The 17,371-nt window shown below is 38.8% G+C and overlaps 2 protein-coding genes across 4 annotated transcripts in view; one reads left to right on the top strand and one right to left on the bottom strand.

Annotated features, from left to right (window-relative positions):
• sema4gb (sema domain, immunoglobulin domain (Ig), transmembrane domain (TM) and short cytoplasmic domain, (semaphorin) 4Gb) overlaps positions 1 to 2,711 on the bottom strand; it is a 59,226-nt gene extending 56,515 nt beyond the window's left edge. For 2 of the 3 annotated variants that reach the window (XM_084937253.1, XM_084937251.1), the window contains exon 1: positions 2,619 to 2,711. The gene's annotated coding sequence lies outside the window, so the exon portion shown is untranslated. Of the gene's footprint in view, positions 1 to 1,162; positions 1,296 to 2,618 lie in introns of all 3 variants that reach the window. The other variant, XM_084937252.1, reaches the window with a different exon arrangement.
• Positions 2,712 to 5,993: 3,282 nt separating this feature from the next.
• On the top strand, positions 5,994 to 16,621 carry slc68a1a (solute carrier family 68 member 1a). Its single transcript, XM_084937256.1, has 9 exons — positions 5,994 to 6,163; positions 8,616 to 8,878; positions 9,836 to 9,915; positions 10,722 to 11,171; positions 11,260 to 11,380; positions 11,765 to 11,861; positions 13,543 to 13,714; positions 14,312 to 14,505; positions 15,541 to 16,621. The coding sequence occupies exons 2-9, from the start codon at positions 8,711 to 8,713 to the stop codon at positions 15,786 to 15,788; spliced, it is 1,530 nt and encodes a 509-aa protein (XP_084793382.1). The 5' UTR covers positions 5,994 to 6,163; positions 8,616 to 8,710; the 3' UTR covers positions 15,789 to 16,621.
• The last annotated feature ends 750 nt before the right edge of the window (positions 16,622 to 17,371 follow it).

The raw sequence follows: 17,371 nt of genomic DNA on the forward strand, positions 1-17,371 counted from the left end.
GGAGTTTGATAACAGATATTTCACAAGATGAAGCATTAGTTCAGAGCTTTCAAGATTTTGATGAAATAACACCAGTTTTAATGTGAATGGCAGATCAATTATCAGGGGGAAAAATCACATTTTGTCATACAGGGAAATTACCTTTCAACTAATAAAACTGTTTGATTTATTCTAACTTATTTCCAACCACTATCACAGAAAAAACACCTTGTTATGAAGCTTACAGCTTATGTACAGTGTTTTCTGTTTATTTATATCAAGTTTAAGGTGTAAATTGAACTGCTTGGAAAATTTCAGTCTACTAAATATGAAAAGATTCCTTTAATATCCATTATAAAGACTTATCTTCTCTCTATACTTGTCATCTGTACCCAGTGGAAATACTGGGAAAACAGGATGCCTCTGAAAATGATAACTCTTACTACTATTGTAGAATAAGTAATGAATCACTTTCCCCATTTTGAATTTCCCAAGTCTGGAATCTTATCTTATCTTATCTTATCTTGCATCACAGCAGGAAAGAAAGTCGACCTGAGTAATCTACAGCTGATCTACTTGGATTTTCCCACACAACCATAACTAGGATTTACAGAGAATGGTCCAAAAAAGAGAAATAAAAGAAAGAAATGGTGAGGGCTATCCTCTGGGTGACACTGGCCTTGTTGATACCAGAACTAAGATACCAGAGTTAAGAGGAGAATGGCCAGACTCTTTCAAGTTGATAGGATGGCAACAGTAACTCAAAATAACCACTTGTTACAATATAATTACACAGAAGAACATCTCTGAATGCATAACCTGTTGAATCTTGACACAAATGGGCTACAACAGCAGAACACCAGATGTCAGAGTTTGATGTACACACCATGAAAAGACTGATCAATCCTGCCTTGTATAAGCAGTTCAGGCTGTTGGTGGTGTAATTCTAGGTGCCTATGCGATATTTCATTTACAAAATTTGGGCCCTTAATATCAGCAAACACCACAGCCTACCTGAGTATTGTTGCTGACCATGTCCATCCCATTATGACCACAGTGCACCCATCTTCTAATGGATCCTCACAGCAGGATAAAGTGCTATGTCACAAAGCTCAAGCTGGTTTCTTGAGCAAGACAATGAGTCTAATTTACTGAAATGGCCTCCACAGTCACCAGATCTCACCTTTGGGAGCGCCTTTGGAGTGTGGTGAAATGAAGGACTCGCTTCACGGATGCGCAGCCAAGAAATCTGCAGCAACTCTGTGATGCCGTCATATTAATATGGACCAAAGTCTCTGAGGAGTGTTGCCAGCTCACTGTGGAATGTGTGCCACAAAGAATTAAGGGGGTCCAACCCATTACTACCAAGGTGTGACTAATAAAGTGTCAGCTGAGTCCATATTGATACATTTATTGTGAAATTGTTGTACTGCATGTAAGAAACATGACCAACTCATAAAGTATGCAGATTGATACAGACTGAACTACAGGAAATACAAAAAATTAAATGCTATCAGTTAACTTTATCTTCTTTTTTTGTCTGTTTTTGTCTAATTTTATTCGGAAGTTTTCTCAAAATACATACAGGGTTGGAGGATGGGTCAGTAGCCCATCCCCCAACAAAAAAATCCATTTAGTAACTGTACAAAAGCATACAACAAAGATAGAATTATACAAATATTACTTAACATACTTGCATTATTGATATAACAATTTCATGGTTTGCATATCAGGGTTGTGTCAATACTAGTACTGTGCTACACTTCTAGTACTCTAGCCTACTTACTGTATAACACAGCCATATTATATGTTAGCACTCTGAAACAGTCCCTTGTGTCTAAGAAGTTTTATTACTCAGATTTGGCTACTAATATTTAGAGCGTGTACTTTTACCCACGTATGTAGGATTTCAATTTGTAATAGAATATGGAGTATTTTAGATATTGAGTATTTTTAATCACTCAAGAAATCTGGCTGCTTCTTACGCCAAAGCAACCTGCCATTTGTGAGATTATTTATGACTTAATAACGTATCTATAAAGCATGAATAAATGACAAAGATTACAAAGTAATCATTAATAAAAGACACTAGTTACAGCTTTTACAGCGAGACTCGGCGACAAGTGCCAAAAGGCTTATTTAAGGAATGTATTCAATGAATCTCTCAAGTTTAATGGGCTTTAGAAACCACTGCTCAGCTTTATGTCTACCCATTTAAAATGATGCTTCCTCCAACAGTAAAACACCGCAACGAGGCTTTACAAGATATTAAATCACAGCAGATGTTCTAATTTCAACTCGAAACAATAAGTGACTTCAGGACTGTCCTCAATGTCCTCAGAAGCACGCGGTGACACTAAAACGCACCTAATATGCATTTATGCCATAGTTAACGTCCACAAATGTGGCTGTAATAACTTAATGAGTGTTAATGTAAACAGTCAATGAACGTGAGGACATCTACCCATGTGCACCTGTCCGACCTGGACTGCAGCACTGAGAGCCGAAAACAGCACCGCTCGCGGTTTGGTCACCTTCACCTGAGCAGCCTCTTTACATCAGCAAATAGAGAACAGGGAAAAGTGGAAGAAACACGGAGAAGCGGTCCGGAATGAAACATAACAGCAGTAAGGACTCACCTGCTTGTTTTCCTGTAGCTCTGCTCCTAAATCCTTTGAACCGACCTCTCCGCGGTGAAACACAGAGCTTCTCTGCTGCTGCTGCTGCTGCAGTTACCCAATGCTCAAACACAACCGACTCTCCCTCCACCCCCCGACACACAAACACACACACACACACACTGAGATCACAGGCTTTCCACAATTTCACCACCTCACATGTTCTTTTTGTTGTTTTGTTTGAGTTTCTATTACTTTTATTTTAAGAGTAAAGAAATTGTTTAGGGAGGATGTTTTTTTCACCCATATCCAGATAATATAGTAAGCAGGTGTACGCTTTTTTGTGATTTTTACTCAATAGATTCGCCTTTTTGGATTCTTGAAAACGAAGGGTTTAAGCTCAATGTTTGGCGTTTCTATTTAAAACAAACTTATAATAATGTTTTTTCTCAATGGAAGAATGGAAATGTGTCAGTTCCACATAGAAGTGTGATTGATTTTAATTTTCTTTAAGAATATTAATTAACTGTTTCGTAAATTCTCCTGGAAATGTTTCCAAACATTAGTAAGCCTTCCAGTGTGACACCCCACGCAGGCTGTAAATGTAAAGTCGAGTGGAGCCCATGTGATGTGTGAGCGACTCCTGCTGGACAAAAGCTAGAACGACAAAACTTTGGGCTTTCGCAGGTACAGTATTGCTTTACCTTGTTTAGGTTAGACGGGATAACTATAGCTGGTTCATCAAATCTAAGATAACCAGGCAACATTGCATTTCAATGGATATGTGATTTGATTATGGACTGCTTCTTATATAGTTCTTTTCTACTCTGCATGAGTACTCAAAGCACTTTATATAGCGTGTCTCATACACCATGGATGTTCTGTATGCAGACTGAAGCAGCCAGGAACCCTGGAACTTCACTTGCAATCTTTATAAATGACTGCATCTACTCTATTAAAGAATAAAGTGGTCTATAGCAAAAATGCAGTGATCCTGTTATCCAACCACAGTCTTTAACATTATCATTGACGTGATACTTGACATTTTCCACTATTAAATAGAATATTTTAAGGACAGATTTTCTCAATAGTGTAATTTTTAAGGGGGTATGGGTAAATTGTGGTTTACAGTGCTGAATTGCTATCACATCGTTTCAAGTAATTTGTTGTTGTTTGAAGTAGATAAAATGTGTACACTCTTACTGTAACTGAAAAAAGTAGAAATTTTAATTAAAATATAATTAAAAATAGATCATATAATACAGTATAACTTATAAATACTGGAAACAGTTTTACAGTTTAATGCCAGTAAATGAACTTACTGGCGCTAAATGATCTAAAACCAAAGACTCTATTACTGCATTTCATATTTTTTTTGTGGATCACGTTAGCCGCCTGTGTGATAGGCCCATGGGACTATTTGCATTTTCATTATTGCTGCTGTGTAATTCCAAACGCCTGCTACCCAATTTGGAGATAAAATTATATTTTTTATTGATTTTATATGGTGCACAGTGGTTGAATCTGATGATCCAAATATCCAAATGGAGAGGCTGGAGCCTATCCCAGCTGTCAGGGTGAGAGTCAGGATCCAGCCTGGACAGGTTGCCAGTCTGTGAAAGGCTAACACATAAATACAGACAGCCATTCACTCTTTTGGGAATTTGCTTTTAGAAGTGGTTATTAGTTCCTTATAGCATCCCCTTCCTTTCCTTAGTCTTAAGGGTTTATTCTTATGTCTCCCAGGTTCATTCAGTGTCATCCTCATTGTGATGGCTGCATGCCAACACACAACTGAAATACTCAGGTAATATTTATGTTTACCTTTCTTTTTGCATTGTACTGTAAAGCTTCAGTGTCCATAAATTAACTGAAAGGTTTAAATTGGGTAGTTTGTAATACATGACAGCAGCAAGCCATAGTGCAAGCAATAGCATAGAATCTGTTTGTATTGTTTGTTATTGTACTATATGTTGTACGTATATGTTGTATTAATTATTTTCTCTTCTTTTTGAGTTACCTGGCTGCTGCTCAAATCCTTCCTGGTTTGAGTAAAGGAGAAGGCTAAGGGTGGAGCTGGTTTAAATGCAGAGGTCAATAAAATAGACTTCACCAGCTGTTGTGACCACACAAGGGGGGAATGGGCTTTCTTCTTGTATTATGTTTAGCTATTGTCTCTGTGGTTTCCACCTTTGATGTATACCATGGTTCATTCACTTAATATATAACAGGAGTAGTCTCTCATTTGGGGAGGTCAGTTTGCTGAGTTATGGTGTTTTGTTAAGTGTTTTTAGTAGAATTTTGTTTTAGTTGGCCTCTTTTATGGGCCCACTTACTTCTTAAAATAGTTTGTCTCTGTTGTTGTTTAGAATTTTTGTAATAATTTTGCCTTTTTGGGGGCATAATAAAACCCATTTTGTGAAGGTTATACCTGAGCCTGTATGTTCTTGGTTGCCTGGTCCCTGATACCCATGTTTGTCTACTCCTTTTGTCTTGGATGTTTGTGTGTTTAAGTCCTTGTCTCAGTATCGATGATTTCCTGTTTCATTTTGGTAATCTTTTGTCCTTCTTTGCTTCTGTGCCTGTTTGTATTCCCCTTTGTCTCATCTTCCCTGATTTGTTCTCTTCTGTGTTCCCTGGTGTCTCCGTCTCATGTGTGCTTGTTGTTTGTCTCCTTCTGTCCCCTGTCTAGTCCTTTTGTTCTCCTCTTAAGTTACCTTGGCCCCTTGTTCACTTCTGGCTTCGCTTTCTTCCCCTTGTGTGTTTCCCCAGTCAGTCATGTCTGTCGGTTGGTCTGTTCCTATGTCATGTTTCAACCCCCTCACCCATGAGGGGTGATGAATCACAAAGCATATTTTTCCTGAGCAATCTGAAATCTACGTGCAACACATACTGTAGAAGTGGTAGGCCTGCTGGCAAGTGGCACTGAAAGGAGGGAAAGGAGGATCTCTCTGAGGGAAACAGACAGATAGGAAGGAGACAACAACAGGTGTGTTGGACATTTAAGATGTAATCCTTATTTAAACATAATAATAACAATAATGTGTTTGTTTGTTTTTTAAGTGAAGAAGCTTTGACTGCTTCATTTCCAATTTAATATCAGATACTTTTTCTGTGAAATTATATATATTTTTTGTAATTACTTCTATTCTATTCTGTGCCCGTGTATTGATGTATGATATGTCTAAATACTACATTTAAAAAAAAAAAGCATGCCATCAAAACAGCTGCTTTGGTCCCAACAAACTTTTGGGCCAGGTTTATGTAACTCGTTGCAAGTTATGCTGGAATCCAAAGTTGGCTTCAATGCTTGCTCCCTGTCCCTGAACATGTTTCAGAAGTGCATCTGGTCGTTGTGCCGCTGGGTGGCGCTGCAGCTCTTATCAGTGTGCCTCCAGTGCTGGGAAACCCTTTCACAAACCCGGAGCAGTCGTCACCGGTGTGAGTACGGACTGTTGTCATGACGTGCTCTCTGTCTGGGACTGAGACACAGCTGCTGAGCCAACACGTTAACCTCCCACGAAGCCAAACACGCTTTATTCTCTTCGGTTAACACATTTTTAACGGTACGTAACCCGGTCTGTACTCTGTCGTGAATACACTTGAAGCCAGTTCTTAATATGTTAATTTCCTGCTTGGCAGCTCGATAAGGTTATTATTAACCAGCTAGCTAATGCTAGCGCTATCGATTAGCTGGACGTTTAACGCCCAGATAAGAGCTTATTCCAGTATTGCTCTTAATCGATCAGCTGCTACACATGTGCGTTACTACTTGTAATATGAGCGAGTTCAATCGAGAGCCGAGCTTGTGAATGAGCTAATAAGCTACTGATAGTAAGTTAAATGTCTTTTTTAGAGCAGCAACGCCGCCTTTTCTGTGTCTGTCGTATATTTAGCAGAAGAAGTTAAGTCACTACTAGTCAGTGGGCTTATTTCCTCTTCATTTTGTAGTTTCTTTACTAGCTCGGGAGGCTATAAAACTGTTTGAATACGTGTTTGTCACATGAGGAAGATATTGTGTGCAGTTTAACCTAACCATTATAACACCGTTGTAAAGTCTGTTTATAATGATTGTCTGCAGTGTGAGGTGAAATTGCGGTGTAATCTCTTTTAAAAAACATCTGTGATGTCCTGTAAACACAACAGGTGGGCTCCCCTGCAGGTGGGGAGAAAACAGTTGGTAAATATGCCGTGCCTTAGAGGACATGAATGGGATATTTGTAGATGTTGTCAGGCACTATCATCTGCAAAAGTACACCACTTTTGTTTTGGTAAGATGCACAAGTGTTAAAGATATCCCGCTTTTACCTGCTTGGATCTGATAGGGAGCTCTTTGTTACACTCCACTGAGGTTGCCCCACTTATCTTGGTTGTACCTAGACAGTACACTGATGGAAAGTATCATATCGCCTTGTTTTTTTTTTGTTTTTTTTTTAACTATTACTTTTTTCTCCCCCACTGAAGACGTGACAGGATGTAATCAGTGCAAGTTTGAGCTTGTGGCAGTCAGGCATGAAGTGAGAGGTGCTTACTGGTATTTTTAAGCAAATTCTTCTCCCTGGGGTTGCTGCTTATGAGAATGCACTCGGGACATGAGAATAGAACAGCCAACAAAGGATTTGCATTCACTGTATTGAAAGACAGTAATTCACAAAGGGGTGTAACATGGAAACTCTGGACCTCATTCACAATGTGTGCGTGAAGGTACTGAATTTGTTTGTAGTCTACAAACACATTGAGAACTTCCTCAGACTGTTTTTATGAACCAATAAAGGAGGCTGTCTTAGAATATTTTAGCGCATCTTTAAATTGCAGCGCTGTAGCAGTCCCTCATTTCTTCATATATTTCCATAAAAATGGGAAATGTTGATCCCAGTCCGTGTCTGATGGTGTTCCATTGTTTTCTTTTTTTATCCAGGTATGTTTTTACTACACTGGTAGTGTATTTAGGATCATTGTCATTTGGAAAAATGAAGCTGTTGTCAAAAAAGTGCATTCCAAATGATATTGCACAGTAGATCAATATATGTACTTTCCTGTGTGCATAAATCCTTTAATTTTAACAAGATCTCCAAAACCTCAAGCTGAAATTCATCCCCAAGACATAACCTCCACAGCATTTCACACGTTTCACTCCTGTCCGTACCTGTGACATCCTTCTTACATATTGGTGTAAGAAGGCTCTCCTCTTTCACTCTATCCATGAACCTTCAACATATGGTCTATTTGAACTGTACAGACTTCTTTCTTAGGAAAACACCACTGAGTTTTCCTCTATACCTCATGTTAATTTATATAGAAATATGGGTGTGACTGTATGTAGATTGTATACAGCGATTTGGATGCACTGATACCCGCAAGGTGGCCAAAAAGAAAATTTCCTAAGACCTACAGTAAATTTGCATGTACATGCAAAGTCTGTATTAAGGTCTATATATATCTGTATTGATGAAAGAAGCTCATTATGCTTCCTTTTCAAGCTAATTTTTCTTTTTTCTGAAAGTTTTTTGTAATTATAATAGCATAAACAGTGCAACACTTCAGTTTTGAATATGACACCCAAGGGCAACACAGCAGTGAAAATACTCATCCTGAAATGTTTACTTTGTTCTTTTGGTCAGCTTTTTATGAGGTAAGTGAGATGGAGTTTTCAAAGGAGTGGTCATATTTGGCCGGGAGAAGTAGTATTACTCTCAGTCGGCTGGGCGTGTGCTCATAGAGGAAAGGAACAGTGTACCACAACCTAACTAACTTTAATGAGTACCTAGTGCACCATTGCTTTGAAAACAGCACTTTTTTCCTGGTCTGCTCAGACTCTGTGGGGAGACAGAGACAGGAATGTTAATATTATTTTGGTGTGCTCAGCTGGGATTTAACTGTTAAAAAGGTGCAGTGCAATTTCTGGTAATGCTCAAAAATGTGACGTTATGAGCTAATACAGTTTATCTGTTCTATGTTTTTATCAAATCTAAATGCATTTACTTGTGCTGTGTGGTTTGTTTGTTTTATTTTTTCCAGGTTATGATGAGGTGGTAACCCTGGGGCGGCCAGGCTGTGAAATGACTGCTGTTCGGCACAAAAGAAAGACGGAGCAGAGAGACTGAGAAAGAAGAATGGGCACAAGGGTCTGGGGTTGCTGGCAAGGTGTCCTCTCTACTGCGCTGCTCTATGGCTCTTTGGCTCTGTTTACATCCATCCTGCACAATGTGTTCCTGCTCTACTATGTGGAGACGTTTGTCTCCATCTACAAGATCGATAAAATCTCCTTCTGGGTGGGAGAGGTGAGTCTAAAGAATGCCCCAAACTGTGATTCTGAGATTAAACACGTGATTTAAATTTAGACGTTTAATTCAGATTAGAAATCCAACTCTAATTTACCAGTCCAGTGTCGCTGAGAGTGTGCTCATCGTTTTGCTTTTGTTATTTAATTACCTTTTTTTTGTACCAGAAAAACAGAAATCTTCATTATGAAATATAACTTATTTATCTTATAGTCTGTCAGCTCTTCATGAGACTAAAATTGGACAGTGAAAAATGGATCTTTCTTTTACTGATAGTAGCTTCTGGGTCTAAAAGGGAAAACAACATGGCCTTAAACCTGTATTTATTATTAATGCTACCAGGGGCGATAACCTGTGGTTGCAAAATAACTTTCAGTCCTATAGAAGTTTATGGGAAAAGCACCATTGCCCCGTAACTCTATGAACACCTTCGTGATGAGTTTATGGGCTCAATCACTCATTTCAGGTCAGACTGAATACAAAATTAAATCCAAAATTGTATGTTTTGGCCATTTTTGTTGTCAGAAAAGAGGATTATCCAGAGTAAGTTGAAGACTTGGCTAACAACATGTGATTGAAAAGTCATTAACCAGTGAACATCCAGCAGTATCACAGCCAGATCCACCTCTTAGATAGTGAAAAGCTTCAGGTTTCATAACAGGACTCCACAAACCAATGGATGACATCATGGTGGCTACATCTGTCTTTTTTACTGTCATTGGACACAACACATTGTCTTGTGCTGCTGTAACACCGAATAAAACCAATAAGACAAAAGCATAAATAAAAGCAAATAGTTAAATTAAATGAAACAAAATACATTATGGCAAAACAATAAGGTTGAAACTACACAGAAGAACAGATTCTATATTGGAACCAATTTAAGATTAATGGTAATCCTGTATGCGATATCATCCACTGATTTTTATTTAACATTATTTTTCTGCTGCTCCAAAGACTGTCTTCCTTATCTGGAACAGTCTGAATGACCCTCTCTTCGGCTGGCTGAGTGACCGCGCCTTTCTCAGCTCTCCTCAGTGAGTATCTGCATCTTTACTTTCTTCTACTTTTTGTGGAACAAACACAGTTGTAAATAGTTGTTTATGAATGTGTAAAAGACTGCAGAAAAACAAGTTAACTGTTTGCACAGGCTTTAGAAATGTGGACGCGATCACACACAATAGATATTCAAAAAAAAGGTCATTTACGTAGTTGGAGTCATTTGGAAGAGACACTAATGTTGTGCAATAGGATTTAGTTCTTTCTGGGATATTTTTGTCGGTTGCACATCTTTCTCTGAAGAGACACCTCATAGTTCTTGTTATGTGTCAGCACAGTTCATCTACTTGCCTCGAACTTGGAGAGATACTCCTGATTCAACAACATAAAGTCATCTTTGTAGAATGATCTTAAAATTCCAGATATAATCTTCATTCGGACTCTGATCGCTTCTCATTTCCCACCCATACCGCCCAAGTATCTCTTAGACACTCATACACACCCGAGTGTTTGACGCCATCAGAGCACTTTGTCAAACATTTGTCTGCTTTCTGTGTTTACACTGTTATATCACTAAGCAAACCTTCTCTGTGTTGTTCTAAGACGGTGATGTTATAAAGCTGGTCACATCATTCTGTTGAAGTTTGTTACATTTAATACAACTACACGTTTTTTATGCCAGAGATACGCACTTTTTCCCTTTTTTATTTTAAGAATTTCTCCGCTGCTTGACATCATGATATACGGGGCTGTCTGCAATAACCTGTCTGTCTGTACCAGGGAAGTTGGTTAATTATCACAAAAGTGTCTAAAGATTTGTTATGTGTTTTGTTTTTCCACCCAGAGTCGGCTCTCAGATCACAAATCCAGAGGTGGTGCTGAAGCGTCTGAAGGCCCTCGCCACAAATGGTCCTCTCTTCGCTCTGTCCTTCCTGGCCTTCTGGGTGGCATGGGCCAGTCCAGGCCTGCAGTTCCTGCTGTGCCTGTGTCTCTACGATGGCTTTCTCACTATGGTGGATCTCCACCACAGCGCCCTATTGGCGGACCTCGCTGTATCTGCCACCGATCGCACACGCCTCAACTTTCACTGCTCGGTGTTCAGCGCTCTGGGGTCTTTCTCCGTCTTTCTGTCCTACTCTTTCTGGGATAAAGAGGACTTTTACTCCTTCCGTATCTTCTGTGTAACTCTGGCAGCTTTTTCCGTCTTGGGGTTTTTCTTAGTGTCTCGAATGCTCCAGCGCCGTTTTATAAAGGAAATCCATCCAAAACAAGATGATGCATCAGCACTCAAAGAGTAAGAATTTAAAAGTATGAATAATATCAGAAATTTTCATACTGTGTTTTCTCCTTTCTCACATCTTTTCGTGTGTTTGTTATCACAGACTAAACGTTGGCCATGCTCCACTTAACCACCCGGAAAAACCTGTCACTATTGGACAGTATCTCAAGCAGCTGTCCAGACACAGGAACTTCATGTGGTTCGTGTCAATGAACCTGATTCAGGTCAGCCTTTAAAAGTCTTAAAGCCGTGTGAGCCCATGTTTGTTTTTGACGTGCAATCTTAGTACAAACCTTTACAGTCTTAGTGAGTTTGTTCTTGTTATTAACGATAGACAATGCAAGATAAAAGTTAGATTGCCCTCCAGTGTTTGTCTTTCCACATGAAGTGCAGCCCTTCTTGTAAATGACACTTGTTGAACTTTCGTAGTTAATATTATTAGCTAAATATATGTGGTTTTCCTGCTCGCACTAAAATCAGAAAACATTTCATTTGTTTTCTTGGTGTTTAATTAAAGAAAACTGCTACAGGTCCAAGCAACAAACTACTTTTAATTTAGAATAAAATAATCATCTTTGTTTATCTGTCACTTCTGCTTCTGTTTGCAGGTGTTTCACTGCCACTTCAACAGCAACTTCTTCCCTCTTTTCTTAGAACATCTCTTATCTGACAACATCTCTGCCTCTACGGGTTCAATTTTACTTGGTAAGATCCAGTTGAGATGCAGTAAATGATTTACACAAGTGTTTGTAATGGATGCTTTGCACAGCAAGAGATAAGAAATTATATATTTGATATAGTGACTTAAATTTTAGTGAATAGGAAGTTACCAATAGGAATATTAAAATAAAGAAGTTATTTTAATGTTTAACACTGTTATGTGAGGAAAAAATGCTTGGAAAACACACTGCAATGTATACTTTTAAACCATGAGTTGTGGTATATTAAAATATATAATTAACCTTTATTTATAAGCACCTAAGAAAATAGTTTGCAGATTGCTTTGACAGACAAACAAAAAAAAAATTAAACAATTATATGAAAGAAGAAACTCATTTGAAAAGAATGAAGTGAGCACTTGATCTTCAGTGTCACGCAAAGTTAGTTAAACCTCTGGGAAATTCATCTGTCTAGGTAGAAAGCATGAACCACTGTGAATCTATTTCACCTGCTTGGATTCAAACTCAAGTGAGAACATGTGTCCTGGAGAGTCAAAAACAAGGCAACAACCCCACAAAGGGAATGATTTTGCACCTTGTGGCCACAGAGGAGTGCTCTTTCCTTATATGCTGACTGATTTTTCTCCAGTTTTGCTTTTCCTGGTGTCTTTGACACTTCAGTTAGCATGTGATGGTACCTGCAGCTCATTTAGCTTGCACACAGAGGCTGGCTCCTCTAGGATGGCACATGCACATCAGGTTTGCTGTGTCAAGTTCAAGATTCAAGAGCTTTATTGTCCGAAATGCTGTTTCACCCCAAGCCTCCCCATGGTGCATTTATAAGTATATAAAAGATATATCTCCAAGAGATATAAAACTAGAATTTAAAAATAAATAACATGCTAGATTTTTGTAAAAATTAAGGGATAAAAGGGTACTAATTACTAACTAACAATACTATAATTATAACTATACAATACTAACTGTACGATAGTTTACAGGAGGTAGCAGGAGAGGGTTGTTATATGAGGAGAACTGGGCAGGCATCAACCCAGTAGACAAGCCAACATCTGCTCTTTTGATCAAGAAAGAACATGAAGTGTAGAATGACCTTCAGTGAACTACTCATTTGCGTGTTTCTGATCAGACTCTCAGGAACTGACTCCATGAGGGTGGCATGAGGGCCAGACGGTATGAAAGAGGCTTGGCGAACGTTATGCTGCTTGCAGCATCAACCAGCATGACCAGTTTAGCAGTGGGTCAGTGATGGTCTGGAGAGCCATATCTTTGGTGGACCTGTTGCCAATTTAATTTGCAACCAAGCAGTTGAAATTGTTTCACAGCAGTTTATGCTTCTAACTAGACAAGCTGATGTCCCAGAAATTTAACAGACTTTGCATTTCATTTTTTTTGAGCAATATATTTTTGTTAGTGAGGCCCTTAAAAACATTGAAGCTAGTCTATAAGAAGTGATTCAAAGGTGGTTACTAATTCTGCAAGCCTGATCACTTCAGGCAAGTGATTCCAAATCTGAGACATGACAATAAAAGCTACCACACATTTTTTTGTACTTATGTGTAGCACCAGAACCTTTGAATGAATTGCAAGATTTTTACTTATTTGTATTGTTTGGGGTTTTTTGGCTTTCTGCTCGCTTTCTCTCAAATTATTTTTCTGCTGTTTTCTAGTTATAATTTTTAACGCAGCTGTGCTTCTGCTCCACACAGGAATCTCTTATATTGCTCCACACCTGAACAACTTGTATTTCCTGACACTGTGCCAGCGTTACGGGGTTTACCAGGTTATCCGCTGGCTATTTATGCTCAAACTGGGACTTAGTGTGGCTATGCTGCTAGCAGGGGCTGACCACATTTATCTGCTGTGTGTCTTCATTGCTAGGTATGGCCGTGCACACACATCTGCACACGCTTCATGGATGTGTGGCAGTTTGGCTGGTTCTTTTTGTGCTTGTTTTTAACGGTTTATCATTTTCAAAGCTGCATACACAAACCCAGAATTCCTTTGTGCATGCCATTTGCAGAGACCCTTTTTTTGAGGGGGGTTATAAATGCTGTTTCTAGAAATTAGCCACAATTCTGAAATTGGTCTACTCTTAACTGTAATAAATAATATTTGTGTTATCTGTATAGTCCCATATACACATATAACATTTGAATGCCACAAGCGATTGATTTTCATGTAGTTTTTAGACTATTAGTGGTCTTGCTGTTCTTATAGCTATCAACAGCATTTGAGTGCTCTCATAGCTCATTGATAATTTTAGTCACAGCTGTGGTAAAGTGGTTAAACTTGTGGGTGAAGCTTACTAAAACTTTCCAGCTAAAAACAATGAAGTTGTTACTGTATTTCATACACTGTTTTTCATACTTGGACACACCTTAGTATGCTCTGACTGCTCTGAACAAAGGTTTTTGCATGATAACCTGTATTACAGCTGATGTTTCCACGCTGTAACATTACGTCTCCATCTTCTAGTAACCGCGTGTTCACCGAGGGGACATGCAAACTCCTGAAACTGGTGATTTCTGATCTGGTGGATGAGGACTTTGTGGTAAACCGACGTCAGCAAGCCGCCTCTGCTCTCGTCTTCGGCATGGTTGCCTTGATGACCAAACCCGGGCAGACATTCGCCCCGCTCATTGGCACATGGCTGCTCTGTGTTTACACAGGTACAAACAGAAACTCTCAGCCTGGGACCTCATGAGGACACAGGTTTTTCCAAGCTTGCTCCAAGGCGCTGCTTTCATGTGTGATTCCCATGAAGTTGACACAAATTACTACAGGCTCACACACTCTGTTGATATGTGTGTTGATAAAGTTTTGAGCGTTCAACTAGAGTTAAAATACATGTGTGTGACTTGCGCAACAAGTTGAACTAGACAGTTTACACAAATTGCTGTTTTGTGGTTAGTTTATCTTGCAAATGACAAACAAAACAAAAAAGCCACTCATCAAATCTTTGGCGTTTACCTGATTAAACAGGCTTTTGTAATCAGGTAAATGCCAAAGATTTGATGAGTGGCTTTTTTGTTTTGTTTGTCAGATCATGTTTTCTAGAACCTGAACAGGATAGGAAAAAAAATCAATCTGTTTTACACTTGTTTTGCAGACTTGTTTAACTTTGCATTAATTGTTTGCCCATTTGTGGACGGTCAGCACAAGTGACCTGGCAGCCAACAAAGAATTAATGTCATTTTAAGAAGAAAAAAAAACATTGTAAACATGTATATTTACCTTCTTACTAAGACTTGGATGAGGTTGTTTAACTGGACAGAGTCAGTGTAGTTGTTTCTGCTAATAGGAAAAATGATCTAAGCCAAAGGGGGTGTATCCAGAGCCAAGCCACGTACTTATCAGTCACTTGCCTCAAAGTTAGGAAAATTGCGACACCAGCTTTGCAGGAATTCACCCATCATAGCTGGATGTTACTGACTTTTCTATGGTCTCTGCTCACTTCCTCTTTGGATGCGTTTTTTAAGGCTAACAAACCAGTTTCCCCAAATATAACCTGTTAGACAAGCATCGCTTTATGCCAGTCGTGCTCTTAAAATATATCCTAGTAACACGTTTTTGTTTTGCCTCACTAGTTTTACTTTAGTTTCTTTCATCAATAGGATCCTCATTAACTCTTACTGTTTTCATATTTAAGTATGGCTTCAGGAAAAAAGAGTCAAATTTAATGTGATTAATTTTGTCGTCCCCAGGTTATGATATTTTTGAGAGAGATTCTGTCAAGGACTCAGTTTCTGGGTCTCACGTCGCCTCCAGCTCAGGGAATCCGCCTCTACGCCTGGGCTGCTTCTACATGTTGGTGTTTGTGCCTATCACCTGTGCCCTGCTCCAGCTGGTGGCCTGGTCTCGCTTCACGCTTCATGGCCGCAAGCTGCAAGGGATCAAAGCCCTGCGGCAGGGGGCCCAGCAAGGCCACCTTATCGATGTCAAGGCCATATGAACTGTTGGGCGAAGTTGCACATGGACACTTTTACGTCATTAGCTTTTACAGTCCTTTTTGATAATGTCTTAGAAGAAGATGAGCTGCTCCGCCCTTTTTCTGCAGCTTGGCCTTCTGTGCAATAAACTCTTACAGATCATGTGGCTTTGTGTACAGTGGAAAATGCACAGCGGGCTCACTAATCCATGTGGAAATGAACATGTTGAAATCTGCCTTATTCTTTTTATATTAAAATAATAAACTATATTTATATTTGAACCGATGACCAAAACATCAGTAAAACCAATCAATCTTTTGGACCAAGGGGAGAAGAGATCGGGTGCCCTCTTTACGTGTAATTCTGGTGTTGAGCTCAGTCTGAACGTCTTTGCTGATCTTTAAATTGTCAGCACCATCAGCCTGTTTGGAAAAGCAAAAGGAGGGTAGGTTTACAACAGAGCTCCGTTTCTGATTTCTAACTTTTCTTAACAAGTTGATGAAGAATTTCCAATGTAAGTACGTTGTGTTGAAAGTGCTGTTGATACTGCATGAAAACACAAGTTGATCATTTTGCTGTACGTGTTTCACACAGAATGCCACTTTGATGTTGAGAACTGTATTTTGTAATACGTCAGTATTGATGATGCATTTGCACAACACTGCCGTTCGTCCGTTGTACTTCTAACATTTTACTTTTAGTCCTGTGGTGATGGAAACTGAAACAAGGAAATTATGCCAGTAGCCACTCACTCAGTTCACTTTTCAATTGTTTTTTTCAGATGATTACAAAGAATGTGAGACAGTGCCACAAATAAAACTCTGTGTTGAGAGTTAATCAAACTCTTTATTTTAAATTGGGAGTTATTCTATGTTCTTTACTACACAACAAACTTGAAATAAAAACCTTAACAGTGTGATGAACCATTCGCAGTTTAAATATACACCAAAAAGTTTGCATATGAAAATCATTTATAGCCCTGTCAGGCAAAGGTCACTGCTATTAATTTGAAGATAACTGGGTCAAGTATTTCAGGTTTAAAGACATCCCTTAATGCCTTTCTTGATTTCTGAGCTACTGAAAATTTTGCATTTGATTTCATTTGTTGTACTTTGTTAAGAAGACATCGCCCTGAATTTGGGATAATTTTTTGTATATTTTGGTGAACTAATCTACTAAGCTAACGAAGCTATTTCTCTTTCGAGGAAAAAAATCTATTCATCTATATCTATCCATTCACTTACTTGGATTTTTTCCATACTGAAGTACTGGGCCCCTGATTTTCTTGTGCTTGTGTGATACTTGAACAGTAACACAGGCAGATAACCTCAAAGCTTAATCAGGATTTATGTTCGTAAAATGACATGTACATAGGACATAAGCTGAAATTAGTGCAGTTAAAACATTGATTTTCTTTAGGGTTCAAATGAACAACTAAATAGAAAAGTATATTCATATTTTTGCGATAGGAAGGGCCGGAAACACCCCAGAGTCTCCATTGGAGGATCAAACAAAAAAGATTTTGATCGCTAAAAGTGTTTCTTACGCTATTTGTTTTGTTTTTTAACCGTTTAACTTAAAGGGGGGGCGGTTAGCTGTGCGAAGA

The sequence above is a fragment of the Perissodus microlepis genome, chromosome 8, assembly GCF_051167445.1.
Source record: "Perissodus microlepis isolate ML-2025 ecotype Zambia chromosome 8, ASM5116744v1, whole genome shotgun sequence".
Classification (NCBI taxonomy): domain Eukaryota; kingdom Metazoa; phylum Chordata; class Actinopteri; order Cichliformes; family Cichlidae; genus Perissodus; species Perissodus microlepis.

What these genes read in the sequence shown, in the direction of transcription:
- slc68a1a (XM_084937256.1), top strand. Translation starts at nt 8,711, where the DNA reads ATGGGCACAAGGGTCTGGGGTTGCTGGCAAGGTGTCCTCTCTACTGCG. An exon ending in GATGCATCAGCACTCAAAGA is followed by an intron (nt 11,172 to 11,259) that starts GTAAGAATTTAA and finishes TTGTTATCACAG; the next exon opens with ACTAAACGTTGGCCATGCTC. An exon ending in TACGGGTTCAATTTTACTTG is followed by an intron (nt 11,862 to 13,542) that starts GTAAGATCCAGT and finishes TGCTCCACACAG; the next exon opens with GAATCTCTTATATTGCTCCA.